This window comes from Bidens hawaiensis, unplaced genomic scaffold, assembly GCF_021521415.1.
Source record: "Bidens hawaiensis isolate Kalapana, Puna unplaced genomic scaffold, B.hawaiensis_p1.1 tig00006061_1, whole genome shotgun sequence".
Lineage (NCBI taxonomy): Eukaryota > Viridiplantae > Streptophyta > Magnoliopsida > Asterales > Asteraceae > Bidens > Bidens hawaiensis.
Genome location: NW_027491400.1, coordinates 962,761 through 981,423, shown reverse-complemented (window position 1 = coordinate 981,423; position 18,663 = coordinate 962,761). Strand labels below are relative to the sequence as shown.

At 34.2% G+C, this 18,663-nt stretch overlaps 1 protein-coding gene and 1 pseudogene across 2 annotated transcripts; one reads left to right on the top strand and one right to left on the bottom strand.

Annotated features, from left to right (window-relative positions):
• Window positions 1-13: 13 nt before the first annotated feature.
• On the bottom strand, window positions 14-6,722 carry LOC143631342 (uncharacterized). Its single transcript, XM_077100133.1, has 10 exons — window positions 6,509-6,722; window positions 2,561-2,948; window positions 2,277-2,477; window positions 2,004-2,204; window positions 1,840-1,906; window positions 1,609-1,749; window positions 1,437-1,528; window positions 1,188-1,370; window positions 876-1,012; window positions 14-376 (listed from the first exon to the last, which is right to left on the bottom strand). The coding sequence occupies exons 1-10, from the start codon at window positions 6,619-6,621 to the stop codon at window positions 175-177; spliced, it is 1,725 nt and encodes a 574-aa protein (XP_076956248.1). The 5' UTR covers window positions 6,622-6,722; the 3' UTR covers window positions 14-174.
• An 8,253-nt stretch (window positions 6,723-14,975) lies between these two features.
• Window positions 14,976-17,701, top strand: LOC143631319 (putative jasmonic acid carboxyl methyltransferase 2; annotated as a pseudogene). The gene is made up of 4 exons (XR_013153332.1): window positions 14,976-15,124; window positions 15,306-15,715; window positions 16,357-16,611; window positions 17,286-17,701. The product of XR_013153332.1 is annotated as a putative jasmonic acid carboxyl methyltransferase 2 (transcript).
• The last annotated feature ends 962 nt before the right edge of the window (window positions 17,702-18,663 follow it).

Sequence of the window (18,663 nt, the reverse complement as noted above, 5' to 3'; positions counted from 1 at the left end):
CATGAATTGACTTCAAAATTACCATTCAAATTCCTATATTCCCACACTATTCAAAAATCTTAATGTACATATATGAGTGTCGGAAAAAAGACTTAGCGATTTGAGCAAGTAAAGATCACGAAAAAACAAGACCGCGCACATTCTACAATTCCATGATGATATGAAACCAAGTAATTATAAGGTGGCATTGAACGCTTGTGAAAGATTAAACATGGTTGCTGCATCAAAAATGTCAGCCATTTGTTGAACTGCTGCAATGGATGAGTGAGTCGTTGGTAGCACGGAATCAGGGAGAGCGGGTGAACATTCCGGAAGATACTCCTTTCTGTTGAATGTCGGTGCGTATAGTGCTAGCGCCGCTCGGCAAAATATGAACCTGAATCCAAAGTAATAATAACTATTTTAATCTCTTTACTTATGAATGGGGTCGGTTTAGATTATGGGTCAAAAAGGTAAATAAGGAAGAAAAAAAAGTGGCCCGTCTAAGAAATGGATCAGCCCGATGAAGCGACAGTGTCTCAAAAATTTTGATGAACAAGGACGACGGAGGAAACATTTTCGTTTTTTTTACTTTTTTCGTTTTTTATTTATATTTTGAGTTATGATTTTTTTATTGTTTTTTTTTTTGAATTTTTTAGGGGTTTTTGATCTTAATAAAAACCCTCAAAAATAATTTCAAAAAAATTAATAAAAAAATTATAACTCAAAATATAAAACAAAAACAAAAATGTAAAAAGACTAAAACGTTTCATTCGTTCAAAAAAAAAAAACTGACCCGAAACCCGTTTTGACCCGTTCCGACCCTGACCCGTTCTGACCCAAACCCTTTCCGACCTGAACCACCTGATACACCGGTAGATGATTATGCAATGTACCTTAAAAGCAGCCGTCTAAGAAACGGATCACCTAAAACTTGAGCCCAGACAGGATGAAGCGTGTCTGAAGATGCCAAAGTCTCTCCCCATTGATTCAAAGATGATGAAAGAATCTTCTCAGCCTTGTTGAGATTATCCTGAAAACATAATCTATTTTTTAAGTTTTTAAGTTTTAACCAACTAGCATGTTCAAGCACACAACTAATATAACTGGTTTGAATCAACCCGACCCATTTCTAACTGAACAAATATACCCGTTTCAACTGGTTAACCAGCCCACCCGACCCGCCCATTTTGCAAAGAGGCGCATACCATCTGGATGTCAGAACCCGAAAAGCCAAGTAAGTTGAGAAAAGCCTGCAATGGGGCTGTCAAAAAGCTTGTGAACTGGCTTCCACTTTGCTGTAGAGAATCTATGGCACCACGAGCAGGACTTGCACAACTTGGAGATAGAAGCATTGCAACTGGCTCTCCTGTTACTGCTGTGTTTAACGCCTGTAGATAATATTCATCTTAAAATAATATACATGGTCTTCTTGATGTATAATTTCAAACACTTACTTTAAAACTGTTACTGTTGTCATTGTCAATAACAAGGAAAAGTGGCCTTCTCGTAAATGGAAGCAAGTCACAAGGATAAATCAGATTTAAACCTGAAAAGAAGATCATTATTAAGCATAAACATTCTATTTAATAGACACAAAAGTCTTATTTTCAATCTGCAATTGAGTACCTCCACTTCCTTTAGCACCAAGGTTTATGCCTCCAGAATTGTAACCTGAGCAGTTCATAAAATTCATCTCTGGTGAAACTGCAGTGTTATCGCAACCATCTGATTGCACCGTATTAGGCTGTACATTATTGCCAATATACTCTATATCACCAAGAAAATTCTCTATAAGTAGCTTGCAGATACAGATTAACCGACATAAAAAAGAGCCAAAACATGGAACAGAAATGTCACCTGAAGCAGATAAGTAGAGTAATAGAACTCCATCAGGAGGGAGCTCTTCACACACAGTAGCCAGAACCTGTCATCAAAACCACATAACAAATTCACATGCCTTATAGTATATAGTAGAAATTTATAGCGAATAGAAAGTTAGAAACCACTTTTTTATTACTTACCGCCAAAAAATGAGTGACAGATGGACGATACAAGACAGCTTTACGTGGGTTTGGTGGCAGTGTAGGATCAGAAATCGCCTGAGAATAATTAGCACCTTGACCACCAGTGGTTCCGCTTAACTTGTAGAATGAGCCACTGGGTTCCCATTCCAAACATTGAAGCATTCTGAAGTTATCAATCGTGAGCTCGGAGAATTTGACCTGATTTAAAAGTCAAAATGCAATTAGAAAATACGAATTTTATATTGCAACTGAAAACAGAAGTAACCTAACCTCATTAGGATGGTAGCTGCAAAGTATGGCATCTGCCAATTTGAGCTTTCTTTTGGCATTGACAACTTGTGGTAGGCTATCAGGATGAAGATCTAACGCGAGGCTGTATCTTAAAGGCCTTATATTCATGAAAGCAGTGTCCACTTTGAGAAATTTAGTTATTTCTTGAATCACTAGCTTCCATTCTTTGAAATCAGTGTCCTAATACAATATCATTTCAAGTTTTCAACTCACAAAGGGTACCAAAAATTTACATTTTTTGAGATTATGAAAAGACTAATTACCTGAAATGTCCTCTTGCAGTCTGAAACTAACAGTTTGAGCTGATTCACCAACTGATAAACCATTTCCCGACGGTTCAAAACCAAACAAACAGTCAAGAATCTTGCAAAGAATCTCAGTTGTTTGTTGGCAAGGTTCAGATCCTGTAATATTCCATCTTTGAAATACTCCCTGGTTAAGACAGCTTCATAGAAGATATATGACTCAGACAAATAACTGGCTTCACTTGTTCTCATATACTGCCCGAAATAAAGTTGCCCTATTCGAGATGCAATATCACCTATTTCCCATCTCTTAAGCCCTGCTTCCACGAGCTTGTGCCGATTCTCTTGTTGAAATTTCCATAATTGTGTATAAACCTTGAATACCTTGTAGAAGTATGTATCATACCTGAAAAGAAACCACTTTGTTCATGTATTCAGAGTCATTAAATTTTTAAACACTATCAATTATAGGTATATTTCTTAGTACAGTGACAAACAAAATTAAAAAATGTGTTTCTACAGCATGAACACAATATCTTCAATATCTTTGTGATTTATTATCATTATCTTTTCTCTTAGAGTTCTCCAAAATTACAAATGGTATAACTTGAGTGTGTATTAAAAGATACCGGAACTATATAGCCTTACAATCCTGGCACACTTTGGCCTGATTAGAGGGTGAAAACTACACTATTTTTAAGTAGTGTAGTGAATTTATATAAACATCAACCAGTCACTTCAGTAGGGGTGATCAATAAGCGAATCGTTAACCAAAACCGAACCGAAATTAACCAAAATATCGGTTATCGGTCTTTTTTGTACACTTGGTTAACTGAACCAAACCATTCATATTTCATATATTTCTAGTTTTTATACCTCTGTTTATGTATTTCGTGTTTTATACCTCCATTTCATGTATTTATACTTCGATTTCGTGTATTTCTAAGCAAAAGTTTTAGCCCAAGCTTGAGTTTGACTATTAACCAAACCGAAAACCAACAAACTAATCGAATAAACTAAACCAACTAACCGAAAACCAATTGGTTAATGAAATAGATTAACGGATGACTTCAGTTTCAGTTTAAGCTAATAACCATACCTAACCAAATAGCGCACACCCCAACTTCAAGGAATCATAACTTCAAAACACATATAAAGCTGTATAATCATTTCAAACAACTATAGGTGTGTTCATGCAAGTCAAAATAACCTAACAAACTGCAAATTAACATGATACCGTGCCTACTTCCACTATCACAAACATTAACTGATCAAACTTCCTGAACAGAAGCAATTAACATTACCAATATATCACCTCAATGATCAATTCTAGTTCAATATAATAACCGAAAATAGATTAACCGATGACTTTGGTTTTGCTTTACGCTAATAACCAAACCGAACCGAACCGCGCACACCCCTACTTCAAGGAATCATAATTTCAAAACACATATAAAGCTGTATAATCAGTTAAAACAACTATAGGTGTGTTAATGTAAGTCAAAATAACCTAACAAACTGCAAATTAACATGATACCAGTGTCTACTTCCACTATCACAAACATTGACCGATTAAACTTCATCACCAGAAGCAATTGATCACACTATCAATATATCATCTCAATGATCAATTCTAGTTCAACTAACCGAATAAATTAAACCGACTAACCGAAAATAGATTAACGGATGACTTCAGATTCAGTTTACGCTAATAACCGAACCGTGCACACCCCTACCTCAAGGAATCATAACTTCAAAACACATATAAAGCTGTATATTCATTTTAAACAACTATAGGTGTGTTCATATAAGTCAAAATAACCTAACAAACTGCAAATTAACATCATGCCAGTGTCTACTTCCACTATCAAAACATTGATTGATCAAACTTCATGAACAGAAGCAATTGATCACACTATCAATATATCATCTCAATGATCAATTCTAGTTCAACTAACCGAATAAATGAAACCGACTAACCGAAAATAGATTAACGGATGACTTCAGTTTCAGTTTACGAAACCTAACCTAACCAAACCGAACCGTGCACACCCGTACTTCATGGAATCATAACTTCAAAACACATATAAAGATGTATAATTATATTAAACAGCTATAGGTGTGTTCATATACGTCAAAATAACCTAACAAACTGCAAATTAACATGATACCAGCGTCTACTTCCACTATCACACACATTGACTGGTCAAACTTCATGAACAGAAGCAATTGATCACGCTATCAATATATCATCTCAATGATCAATTCTAGTTCAACTAACCGAATAAATTAAACAGTCTAACCGAAACAGATTAACCGATGCCTTTGGTTTCGGTTTCCACTAATAGCCTAACCGAACCGAACGGCGCACACCCCTACTTCAAAGAATCATAACTTCAAAACACATATAAAGCTGTATAATGATTTTAAACAACTATAGGTGTTCATGTAAGTCAAAATAACCTAACAAGCAGCAAATTAACATGATACCAGTGTTTACTACTCTACTTCCACTATCACGCACATTGACTGGTCAAACTTCATGAACAGAAGCAATTGATCACGCTATCAATATATCATCTCAATGATCAATTCTAGTTCAACTAACCGAATAAATTAAACAGTCTAACCGAAACAGATTAACCGATGCCTTTGGTTTTGGTTTCCACTGATAGCCTAACCGAACCGAACGGCGCACACCCCTACTTCAAAGAATCATAACTTCAAAACACATATAAAGCTGTATAATGATTTTAAACAACTATAGGTGTTCATGTAAGTCAAAATAACCTAACAAGCAGCAAATTAACATGATACCAGTGTTTACTACTCTACTTCCACTATCACAAACATTGACTGATCAAACTTCATGAACAGAAGCAATTAACACTATCAATATATCATCTTTATGATCAACTCTAGTTCAATACGATATCATACAAACTAACAGCAACAAGTTCAAATAACCGAATAAATTAAACTGACTAACCGAAAATAGATTAACGGATGACTTCAGTTTCAGTTTACGCTAATAACCCTAACCAAACCGAACCGTGCACACCCCTACTTCAAGGAATTATAACTTCAAAACACATATAAAGCTGTATAATCATTTTAAACAACTATAGGTGTGTTCATATACGTCAAAATAACCTAACAAACTGCAAATTAACATGATACCAGTGTCTACTCCTACTATCACAAACATTGACTGATCAAATTTCATGAAGAGGAGCAGTTGATCACACTATCAATATATCATCCCAATGATCAATTCTAGTTCAACAAACCGAATAACCGAAAACAGATTAACCGATGCCTTCACTTTCGGTTTACGCTAATAACCTAACCGAACTGAATCATAACTCCAAAACACATATAAAGCGGTTTAATCATTTTAAATAACTACAGGTGTGTTCATATAAGTCAAAATAACACTATCAATATATCATCTCAATGATCAATTCTAGTTCAACTAACCAAATAAATTAAACCGGATAACCGAAAACAGATTAACCAATGCCTTCACTTTCGGTTTACGCTAATAACCTAACCGAACTGAATCATAACTTCAAAACACATATAAAGCTGTATAATCATTTTAAATAACTATAGGTGTGTTCATATAAGTCAAAATAACAGTATCAATATATCATCTCAATGATCAATTCTAGTTCAACTAACCGAAAACAGATTAACCGATGCCTTCAGTTTCGGTTTACGCTAATAACCTAACCGAACTGAATCATAACTTCAAAACACATATAAAGCTGTATAATCATTTTAAACAACTATAGGTGTGTTCATATAAGTCAAAATAACCTAACAAACTGCAAATTAACACGATACCAGTGCCTACTTACACTAACACAAACTAATCAAACTTCATCAACATGATCAATTCTAATTCAATATAATAATTCAATATAATATCAGATAAATTGCAACAAGTGTAACGGAATTGACCTGTTGCGTTCGTAATACGGCAAATCCCTAATTTTGGAGAACTTTTTGTCGGCTTTAGCTACGAGTGACCAGTAGACTTCACTCACCGGTACATTCGCATTGCTCGGTGACATTTTCTTACTTCAATTCAATTGGTATTAATGATAATGATGCCGATTAATATGTGAGAATTGGATCATCGCATCGTTTTTAGGGATTCTGTTCGAAGTAGCGGCTGCTTAGGGGGTGTTTGGCCTGGCTTTCATTTTTTAGCTTATGCTTATATTATATTTTTAAAGTATTACAGCTTATTTTCTATTATTTGATAGTCTCATTTAAAGTGTTAGGATTAGCTTATATTCTACAAGTTAGATTATACTTCTTAATAAGTTGTTAAATCCATCATATTCAATTTGTTTTAGTAATAAGTTGCTTCAATGTTATTATTTCATCATCATTTGAAGACAAATGAGTAATTTACCCATTAAACAAATAAGATTATTCAAATAAGCTAGAAAACCATTTTCAAATAAGCTTATTCAAATTAGCTTATATAAGCTTATAAGCATAAGCTAAAAAAGCTCAACCAAACACCAGATTAAGCTTATTTTATTAAGAAAAGCTAAAAAAGCTATAAGCTTTGCTAAAAAAGCTAGGCCAAACACCCCCTTAACAAGTCACGACCGCGACGCATTGAAATATTATTATTATTATTATTATTATTATGTAGGGGAAGGTTCATGTACATTTTGATCTTATCATGAGTACGTAGGAAATAATGTCAATTGATTTAAAAATGCGAACATAAGAAACAATACCAACTACAATACCAACCTACATAAACAATGACTTATAATAACAAAGAAAAGAACATAAAAATTACAACAAAAGAATCAAAATTAAGAACAAAATAATAACTGCATATATCCGCAAATACTTATAACAGCAAAAGAAAACATCTAATAATAACAACAAAATATAAATAAACAAATACTTATAACGTCACATAATCGAAAATTAGCAAATACGAACAAAAAATAGCAGCAAACACCTATAAAAATAAACCTAATCGTAACAACAAATTGATTCTCACCGTTTTCATGTTAAGAATAAAATGTATTTGATCATGTTTCTATTATGTAGTGACTAAAATTGTTAGAAAGAGTTTACTTGAAATTGGCTCGGGATGAAAGTAAGTCGAGCGAAGCGGATGTGGTTTGTAAATTAATCGAGCTCAAGCTAAAGTTGGCTTACTTAGATTATTAAGATATTAAGAAATGGGATTGTTGAGCGTACCTTGCCTCATGATCATTCGTTCATGTGTTGGAGTTGGATGTTATGAGTCGGGATATGAGCCCAGACAAGCCCAACCAGCCAGCCCAGTTTAGGTGGCCCAACAGGAGATTAGATTGTGAAGGCGGAATCGCTGAATATATGTTGGAGAGATTGATGATCGGATTATGAAAATAATGTTTAAGCAAATTGGTGTTTTTCTCTCATCTCTATTCTAGTCTAATTTCCCATCTCCTCTTCTTAGTGTTTATGATTTCTTCGTTTGTAATCTCGTCATTACTTTGATTATTGAACGAACCTAGTGACTGATTTATGAATTCAACTATGTTTTGATTGTGATTAAACATTAGATCACTTCATTGGATAGGGTGGATTCTGTTTTTGTGTAAATGGTCATTTGTGGTGGTCCCCCTATGTTGTACTTTTGTTTGTTACGCCCCGGAAATCTTAAATTAGCAGCGAAAGACCTAGTTAAGTTAATTTGGTTGTGATATATGTTGTTCAGCCAATCATATTTAAATTATATGAAAACACAAGCTGGACTTTATTCGGGCGGTGGTGGACGGTGCTTGTGGCAGGTGGTGGGCGGCGAGTAGTAAAGGTAGCTGGTTGATGTGGTGGGTGACGATGGTGGGGATCAATGGTTGGTAGCGGTGTGTGGTGGTTATGGGAGGGTGGCGGCGATGTCGATAGTGGTGGTGGCAATGGTTGGGTGATGGAGGTGATGTATGGTGAAAAAGGGGGTGGAATGAAAGAAAAAAACAGGGGTGAGAGAATGAATTTGGGATGTTTTAAAGGTAATGAGATGAAAATAATAGGTAATGGGTGCTTACGTTTCATTAACCAATCAAACACTATTTTTTTCGTTCTCTTATATCTATTTGATAAAAGGTCATGGAAAATTTTTTTTGTCGTGGTGGTGGGGGGGGGGGGGGGAGGGGATGAAATGACATATGGAATAAAATGAATCATTACCATTTTGTTGTCTTGTTTAGTTAACCTATGAAAATGAAATGAATTATTACTTTATGTTTTTTGGTAAAAAAAACTCACATAATTGAAGACGATGACAAGAAAAATGGCAATGGCGGCAGTGGCAGTGACAATGACAATGGTGAAGACGATGACATGACGTTATGACGGTACTTGTCAGTGGTTATGTGGTGGTGGCATTGGTGGTGATGTGGTGGTTGTGGCGACGACGATGGTGGTTGTGGTGACGGGTGGTCAAGCAGTGACGATGGTGTCGGTAGCGGTGGTAGCGGCGACGGTGGTGGCAGTCAAGTGGATGGTAGCGGCGATGGTAATAGAAGTCAAGTGGTGGTGGTTGTGGTAGCGACGGCGGCGACGATAGTGGTGGCGGTGGCAGCGATCAAGTGGTTGCGATGGTTGTCAGGTTGTGGTGGTAGTTGTCAGGTGGCATTGTCTAAAGAGTAGGGCGAAGGAGGAATAAAATGGGAAAAAAATGGGGGTAAGAAGGAGCGATTTTGATGAAATGAAATTCCTTATGTAATGGTTGATTCTATTTAATTAACCAACGCTCAGTCAGTTTTTGCAAAAATGGGGTGTAGTCAAAACGCCCCTCCCATAGGCATTTGCGCCATGTGACGCCCAAACAGTTTTCCACTTTTTGTTTTTTTTATTTTATTTAAAAAATAGGAACTAAAAAACATAAAATTACTTAAAACAAATAAAAACTACTCAATGTCGTATTTTTTGTAAATTTCATTTCCTCTTTTTAGGCTAGGCGCTGAGTTCTCGGGTCGAATTATGAGAGATTTCTCCTTAAAACCTCAAGGTCGGTGTCTATTTGCCTCACTAAAATAACATCGACGTCATTTTTATTGACTTGAAGACGTTCATTACCAAGGTCACGTAGATCTTGGAGTTGACGGTTCGTTTCTTCGATCTGTCCTGCCATATCGGCACCGCCACTCGCCGATGATGTCCCGACCCTTTTCTTGCCCTTTCCCTTGCTTCTTTTTCCCCTCGGTCGAGGATCCTCGAAGACATCCTCAATAGCATGCTCGACATCATCATCATTTAAGTTAAAGTTACAAGCATCGGACCTCGGTGTCTCTGGATCAACCAAAGACGAGGTCTTAGAGCTTTTTGATGGCCTCTGACTTCCGGAGGCGACGGCTACGGGGCACCACTTAGGATGAAATTTCAGATGATTCCAACAGCTCATGCAGATGAAGCTCCCCGACTTGCTTTGATACTCTATCAACGACTTTTCAAATATATCTACATCTCTGCCATCACTACCCCATGCCTCTCTATTCCGGGCGTAAAGCGAATGAAAAGTTAACATCTCAAGTTTATGTCTGTCAATTTTGAGATTATTGAATCTTTTCTCTAGCGCAAGTCTCCCAAAAATTTTTTTCAAAGAACGTCGGATGCTTAATAGTTAGCTACAAAAATAGTTAAATAAATATTACTAAAAATTTATTATTATTTTTCTTTTAAAAATTAATAAAATAAAACAATGAGAATAATTTTAAACACTTACAACATTTGTGATCTTCCGATATCGCTAGCCATGCCCGTGCAAGGTGTTCACACTTGTAACAACTCGGTTGGGGTGTGACAACACTCGTTCGTTATCCATGCTATAATTTCCTTTTTAGCCCGAGGTTCGGCCGGGGTTGGGGGGAGGGTTCTTCATGTGTTTTCTCTCACATGCGCCTCCACCTTTTTCACGTTGGCTCGACTTGGCACGAGTCTTTGGCCCAGGTTGTCTCCAGCACCGTCTCTTCTTCCTCTTGTTCTAAACCGGCCATCGTGCTAGAATTTTGGAAACCGGCCATCGTGTTCGGGAATGGAAAACTGTAACCAAGCAGTTACATGTATGCCCTGATGCTCAGGTCGTAATTAACACCGACCGGGTACGGATATTGAGGGGCCGGTTGGTGTGTTCTGTTGTGAATTATTTGGGTCAGGATTGTTTGAGTTGGGTGTCAGGAGTATTGACCGAAACCGAGAATTTGATTGTTGTATGGGTCATATTTCTTGGTGATTGAATTTTTTTTTTTAAGAATTGTTGTAGAGGATGAGTGGTGAAAGTGTTAAAAAATAGGGGTTGAGAGGATTTATTTATAGCAAATAACTAGTGTTTTACCGACGGGTGCATTGCGCCGGGGCAAGTCGGTTAAACCCGGGCGATGATAAAACCCAAGCATCGAGTCGGTAAGTAGACGCGAATTCAGTTGGTTTCGGTTACGTGCGTTATTGTACCGATACTAAAACCAAAATTTCCAACGTTTATTTGGTTGGTTGTGGTAAAACCCAAGCGGACGTTGAGGCTATGAATCTACGCAAATTTGATTGGTTTCCTGTAACATCCTGTTTTTTGAATATAAATAAAGTAGTTGGATTATATTCCAATAAATTTAAAATAACGGTTTAACATGAGACTCGATCGTTTTAGGTCTGATGTGTCTAATCGATCGTTTCTTACTATCAATAATCACTCAAAGATTATATATATATATATATATATATATATATAGGTATTGGATCATTTCAGAAGTTTTTTTACAGCGAAAAGTGCGAGAAGTGAAGGTGTAACTCCATTAATCCCTAATTTCACTCCATTTCTTATGTGTAGGTGTGTTGTGTAGATGCTTATATACGTGTGTAGGTGCGTATATACGTGTGTAGGTACATATGTTTGTATATATATATATTAATACGAATAGTGGGTATCCATGTATGTATAAAAAAAGAAGAAATATGTTAGTTAAATAAATAAATTAAGTAATGAGATTTATACGTAAATGAAAATAATAATAATAATAATAATAATCTATACTATATAATAAACAAAACTTTCTTATTGTCACATGTTATCACCATATTAATTCTTACATAATTTTCCCTCCTCTCTCTCATATTAAATATATTTATCTTTATTATTAATAATTTTATATTTTAAATTTTCCTTCCCCTCTCTCATATTAAATACATTTTTTTTTCTTTTTAATCATTCAAACTCTTATACTCTATAATAAACAAAACGTTCTTATTGTCACATGTTATTACCAATATTAATTCTTATATAATTTTCCTCATCTCTCTCATATTAAATACATTTATCTTTATTATTAATAATTTTGTATTTTAAATTTTCCTTCCCCTCTCTCATATTAAATACATTTTTTTTCTTTTTAATCATTCAAACTCTTAAAAGACAAATTAACTATTGAAGTATTCTCGTTGTTTATGTTAATTCAAACGACTGATTTTTTAACCGGTTAAAGTATCAAACATGGTTCAAGTCAAAACAATCTATTATTAGAATGAGTTTCGATCCACGGGTTGGTTTAAAAAAGTAGTCATTTACAACATTTTTTTAATTTATTATTTAATCAACCCATCATTTATGTTAAGTTCATCATCTTAAAAATCCACAAAATTAATAACACTATACTACGTGTTTTGATTTTTCATGCGATAAAGACAACTTCTTACCTTTGGAATACAAATGTTAAACGTTAGTACACTGTTAATCAGATGATGAATTGAATTTGTATATCCTTATATTCTTCATATGGTATCTATCAGACATAAAGTGATACGTTACAAGAAAGTATTAGTTTCTTGACATTTTAAATGACCTCAAAATATAAGGTTGTTAAGTCATAGGTTAGTTCTAAAAGCTGATGTTGAATTGATGCCGATTAAAATATTAACCAGAAAATTGGTCTATGCAATGAATTTAAGCTACATGTGAAAATACAATATGATAACCGTGCTATAGAAGCCGAAATCATATCCGGAAATAATATTGGAACCCACAATTTTATTTATTTATTTTTTTAAATCCTATACCTTTAGATAAAAGTACTAATTTTAAAGAATGAAATTTCACTTAATTTTTGTTTGTGATGAAGATTAACAAAAGCGAAGGTCAATCATTGTAAAATATTTTACAATTGTTGGTTTGTTTTTTAGAAAATTTGTTTTAACTCATGACCAGTTATTTGTTGTATTATTTAGAGCTAAAATCAGAAACAATGTGAAACTACCATGTTTTGAAAAAACAAGTAAATTTACAAATAAAACTACACATATTGTGTATCAAGAAATATTTAGAGATTTATAAATTTTCTATTTCCATATTGTATAGTGTGTAATTTATTATACCATATAATATATCTTTATATCAGTTGAACATATTTTTTTGTATGTCACATTATGTTATTGTTTAAATAAATTTATTTATTCTAACTCGTGTGCTACACGGGTAGCTAACCTAGTAATAATAATATATTATACTATTATATGTTTGGTTTTCAAACAAAAGAAAAAGAAAGAAACCAAGGGTGTGGTTTTATATCAGCTCGATATAATTTATGTGCATGTGTATTACTTGACAGTGACACCTAATAAAGGTTTTTGAAAGCCACGTTGCAGATATTGTGATGACTACTGTTTCATCACTTATATTTATTTTTAGACTTATCCTTTTATAAGTGTCATAAACCGTCGATGTCATCTTGATATTTGTCAGACTCTAAAATCTCACATATTCTACTCATTGCTCTCTGAGTTGCAGAAAGAACCTATTGGTGATAGAATTTAGTAAGAACTATAAGGGGTTTATGATATATTAAAAGGTGGTAGTTGGTGGGTTGTGGTCGGTTAACGTCCAGTGTGGTTATATTCAATAGTAAAGATGGTAGTAGGATAGTGGTGGACTTTAGTATGGGACTTTAGTATGAGGATATTCGGGTAGTAAACAAGAATCTTGTAAATTCCAGTCACCGACATCAAAAGGTAAAATACCCACCCGAACACATGCAGATTTTATTATTATTACTATTATTGTATATGTCATCATTTGGGTACTTACAAGATATTAGTACGGTTAAGTATATTGTAGGTTTCGGTTATTAATATATAATATTGGTTGGTTATAGGAGATAAAAAGAAATTGACAAGGGGTTCACCTTAGAGGTTCTTTCGACGTCCAGGTGAGTTCATACGACTCTCTATATATCTTATATAATTTGGTCATAAGTTTATTTGGATGATAGAGCTTGTGTAAACATGATTTTATTTGCATGAGTAATGATAAGTGATCTTATGATAATATATTGGAGAGTATAATTATTGTCACGGGTGTAACGTGGTGGGGGTTAAATCACGATTGTGTGATATATATTGTCACTGGTGAAATGTGGTGGGAGTTAAATCATCATAGTGTGATAATTATTGTCACAGGTGTAATATGGTGGGGGAAATAAATCACAATTATGTGACAAGAGTAAAATCACATCTTAAATAATAAATTGACATGAAAAGAATATGGTGGTGGATTGTTGGTTAAAATTGTGATGTGAAAAACATTATTATATTTCGATAAATGAACTCACTTAGCTTTGCTAATGTTATCGTAAATAATGTTTTTCAGGTAAATCACTGGTGCATGAATAGAAAAGGTTGGCCGAGCCTTGGTATGTCGAAATATCGAACACTATGTTTATAACCCATGTTTGGATGTATAAATCATGGGTTAGTTAAATAAGTTTGATGGTGTAACTTACTCAACGTATCGGTTTTATACATAATGTAAATTTTGAATATAGTTGTTTTGTCAAATTATTCATTATAACGCTTTCGTTGTTTGAAAAAAATCTGGGACCGGTTTGAAATATATTATTAAAATAATAATATAAAAAGACGTTTCAAAATAGGGTGTTACATTTCCGTATATTCATTACAATAACAAAATGAAAACAAAAAGATTAAAAAAAGTCAATCACCAGCCAAGTGGCCCAATCGGGACTTGGCGACACCAAACTCTCTAATTGTTATAGATAATATTGATCATTTTTAACTGGTAATATGACCGTTTTAACGGTCATATTTTCTAAAAAGAGTGTCGGCCAAGTGTTTTGTATACAACGCGACCACCGAAAAGCCCACCAAAAGAGTTTTTTTTTTCTTTTTTTTGGGGGGGGGGGGGGGGGAGGGAGATTACTGGTGTTTTGAAGTTTTCAAAACGATGGAAAATTACCCAGGCTATGGACGGTGTCAATGGTGATAGGTATTACACAACTAAAAGGAGTGGCTCCAAATATTCGGCAATGGCAATACTAGTTTATTATGTCTTATCCCACAAAAGTCATATATACCAACTACCAACTTGCAAAGCTAATTCAAATATGTATAACCTAACTTTATATAAGTGAACATAAACTTATCGTCTATTTAGCAATATTAACTAAAAGAAACCAACCAACTTCCAGCAAACAAGAAATCATGTTGAGTGAAGAGGTCTTCCACATGAAAACCGGAAACGGCGACTCCAGCTACGCAACTAACTCTCATCTTCAGGTACGCCGATTTCTCACATTACTTTCCTAGAAAACAATTGGCTTCACCGAGGGACACACCACTATCTGTGGATGATACTCTGTTTTCTTGTAGTGTAAACAAGCACATTATAAAAACATGTTGTGCATGTGATACAAAAATGACTTGTACATTTGTGTTCATATTGAGATTTCAATTTCAGGGAAGTGGATTACAGAGATCGCTTCATGTATTACATGACGCAGTTAACAGAATCGCTAACGATTTTAATGGCTTCCCACGGTGCTTCAAGATAGCAGACCTGGGTTGTTCTTCTGGGCCTAACACCTTATTCGTCGTAACGAACATAATTGATAGAGTCCATGATATATGTTCAAAAAATAATTCTCAAGTGCCACAATTTCAAGTGATCTTAAATGATCTATATAAAAACGATTTTAATATCGTTTTCAAATCTCTGCCTGCATTCCATTCAAAGTTGAAGGAGGACAACGGTGATAAATGTGGATCTTGCTTTGTTTCTGCTGTTCCTGGTTCCTTTTATGGTAGACTCTTTCCGGATGAAAGTATCCATCTTTTTCATTCGTCCATTCTATTCACTGGCTTTCTCAGGTTAGTGACCACCCCATCAATTAGATTGATACACATACACATACACATACACATACACATACACATACACATACACATACACATACACATACACATACACATACACATACACATACACATACACATACACATACACATACACATACACATACACATACACATACACATATAGGGTAGAGTACTAGACAAAACATATATAGTTTCCTTTTTTCAAAAACATGAAGAACACAATAAATATTTCATTTTTTAGTCTTAAAATTTTCTAAAATAAAAAAAATGGTTAAAATACAATGTTTATTCGTCTCTCGTGAAATCAATACACACATGCAAGTCATGTGCAGGATATATTACCTACATATAACATATATACATATGTGTAGGTAAACATTTAAAGAAATAGGTTACATATATTAGTATAATGTTTGTTTTTTTATTTACATAACATACTCAATGTAAGAACTAAAGAAAAAAAATAAAGTATATGAGCTATTGATAAAAAAAATTAAACGATTTAAGTTTGTTCTTATTGTTCTCGCAATAATTTATTGTTCAATGATATATACTGATATACATTAGTTTCGATAACAGCTTTGTAACATAACCCATTTTTAGGAACATATGATGCATGTACTCATTTGTAGGTACCTCAAGGCCTTGAAAACAACAAGCTTAATATATACATGGCGAAAACTAATCCAACAAATGTGTTTGAAGCATATAGGAAACAATTTGATAAAGACTACACAAAATTTTTAGTCACGTGTTCTCAGGAAATGATAAGCGGCGGGCGTATGATTCTAACACTTGCAGGTCGGAGCATCGCTGATCCAACCAGCGAAGATTGTTGCGTTATTTGGGAACTTCTAGCCAAATCTCTTGTTGACATGACCAAAGAGGTATATGGTCTATTTCTATCCATGTTTAATGCTTTATCGATCTCGAGATAATTGGCGAAATCTAACAAGTTGTGACTAGTTTTGGGTATTCACAAGTTTGTCTTGTTGGATGTTGGCTAACTACTTCAATTCTGGTTACTAGCTAAGGGTGGGTTTTTCGGGTCGAGTTCTTTGAGTTTCAAAATTTTAATTTTAGACCCGAAACCCACCCAAGTCTCTCACGGTTTGTTCGGGTTCGAGTTTTTTTGGGTTGAAAAAAAGGAAAATAAAAAAGTAAAGAAAAGCTATTACGCGAAAACTAAAGCAACATATTCTTTTTTACTCGTTTTGTAAATAATTAAATTATAAATAAACATAACCCAGTAAATCAACATTTTCTTCTATTACATTTTCTTCTATTACGGTTGTTATTAGAAAATATATGTAAACAATAAATAGTTGATCAACTATAATAAGTGGAATAAAAACAAATGGAATGTGTAGAGTGTTCCATATTGCATACCAAATATTAATATCATGTTTTTAAACAAATAGTTTTTTGGGTTGACCCGAAACCTAGAAATCAGACCCAAAAAACAACCCGAATTTTTTCGGTACAGGTTCGGATTGGCCTTTTCTCGGGTTCAGGTTTTTCAGGTCGGGTTAGTTTAATGTACCAGTATATTATACTACAGGGCTTGGTCCAAGAATCTAAAGTAAATTCATTTAACGTACCACAATATACACCGTATGAGGGCGAGGTTCGGGACGTTATTCAAAACCAGGGTTCGTTTTATCTTCATAGTTTGAATGGTTTTGCGCTTGATTGGCCCACACCGGGGATAAACACTGCAAGCTTCATACGGGCTATTATCGAGCCAATGATGGCAGCTCATTTTGGGAATAACATAACGGATGTGTTATTTGAAAAGTACAAAGAGCATGTGGATGATCATCTAGCTACCAACAAAGGGATGAATTATAATTTAGTCATTTCGTTGATTAAACGTTAAGTTGTTATTGGTCATGCCTCTAAGAATCTGTTGTAAAACCGAATAAGGTGTCGGGTCGACCCGAACCAGAATAAGCTTGACTTGGTCATTAGTATTTGAAAGGTTACCAAGTGTTTAAGTTATGTAGTAATGGAGCAGTTAATCTTTAATGTTCTGTTTTGTTTTTATAAACATATTGAAGACTAGTAATCTCCAAGTTATACAATTTTAATTCAGTAATCATTTGTTGGATGTAATCTCAGACTCAAAGTCACAAGTCTGTGAACTTGAGGGACCAATGTTGAGAAGTAGGTCATAGTTGGTTGTGTTTCCGATTTGTTTTATAATTATAATAGGTAATATTTAACAGGACAATATTTGTATCTTAAAGGTCTTATATTCATAAAATGATAAAAGCAGTGTCCGCTTCAAGGAATTTAACAGGACAAAAGACATAGTACACGACTCACAGGTCACGACCTAGTTGGTAACCGCATAAAAATGTTATTATGTGGTGACTCGAAACTTGTTAAAAAATGAAGAAGAAAAAATCGTAAAGAGTTTACTTGAAATTGACTCGGTATGAAATTGAGTCGAGTCAATGTAGTAAACGAATTGAGTTCAAGCCATTCTTTTAACATTTTATTCTTAGTCAATGCCTGTTATATGTTGTATATTTCTGACAAACTATGATCATGAAAGACATTTTTGAATATATGGCTAAACACAACTAGAAGTTTCCATTAGAAAAAAATTGTGCATTGTTATTCCTTATTTGTGGTTGATTTCCTACGCATACAAGTGTTGAATTTTATATACACTTTTAAACGAGACAAATATTTTTATTGTTGTAGCTTTCTTATTTTAGAAATATGCATAAGTGCGACAAAGATTGTTTTGTCTACACATATGCATGTATACAAAGAAAAAGTTTACACACAATCCTAAATATAAAGGCACAAATAGACCATTAAATCTATCTAGTAACACTCCACACAAGTAAATTGTGTGACATTTAATCCATTAAATTTACTTAATTCTTTTTTTTTAATTCTAAGTAGACGTTCAAACTACTTTCAGA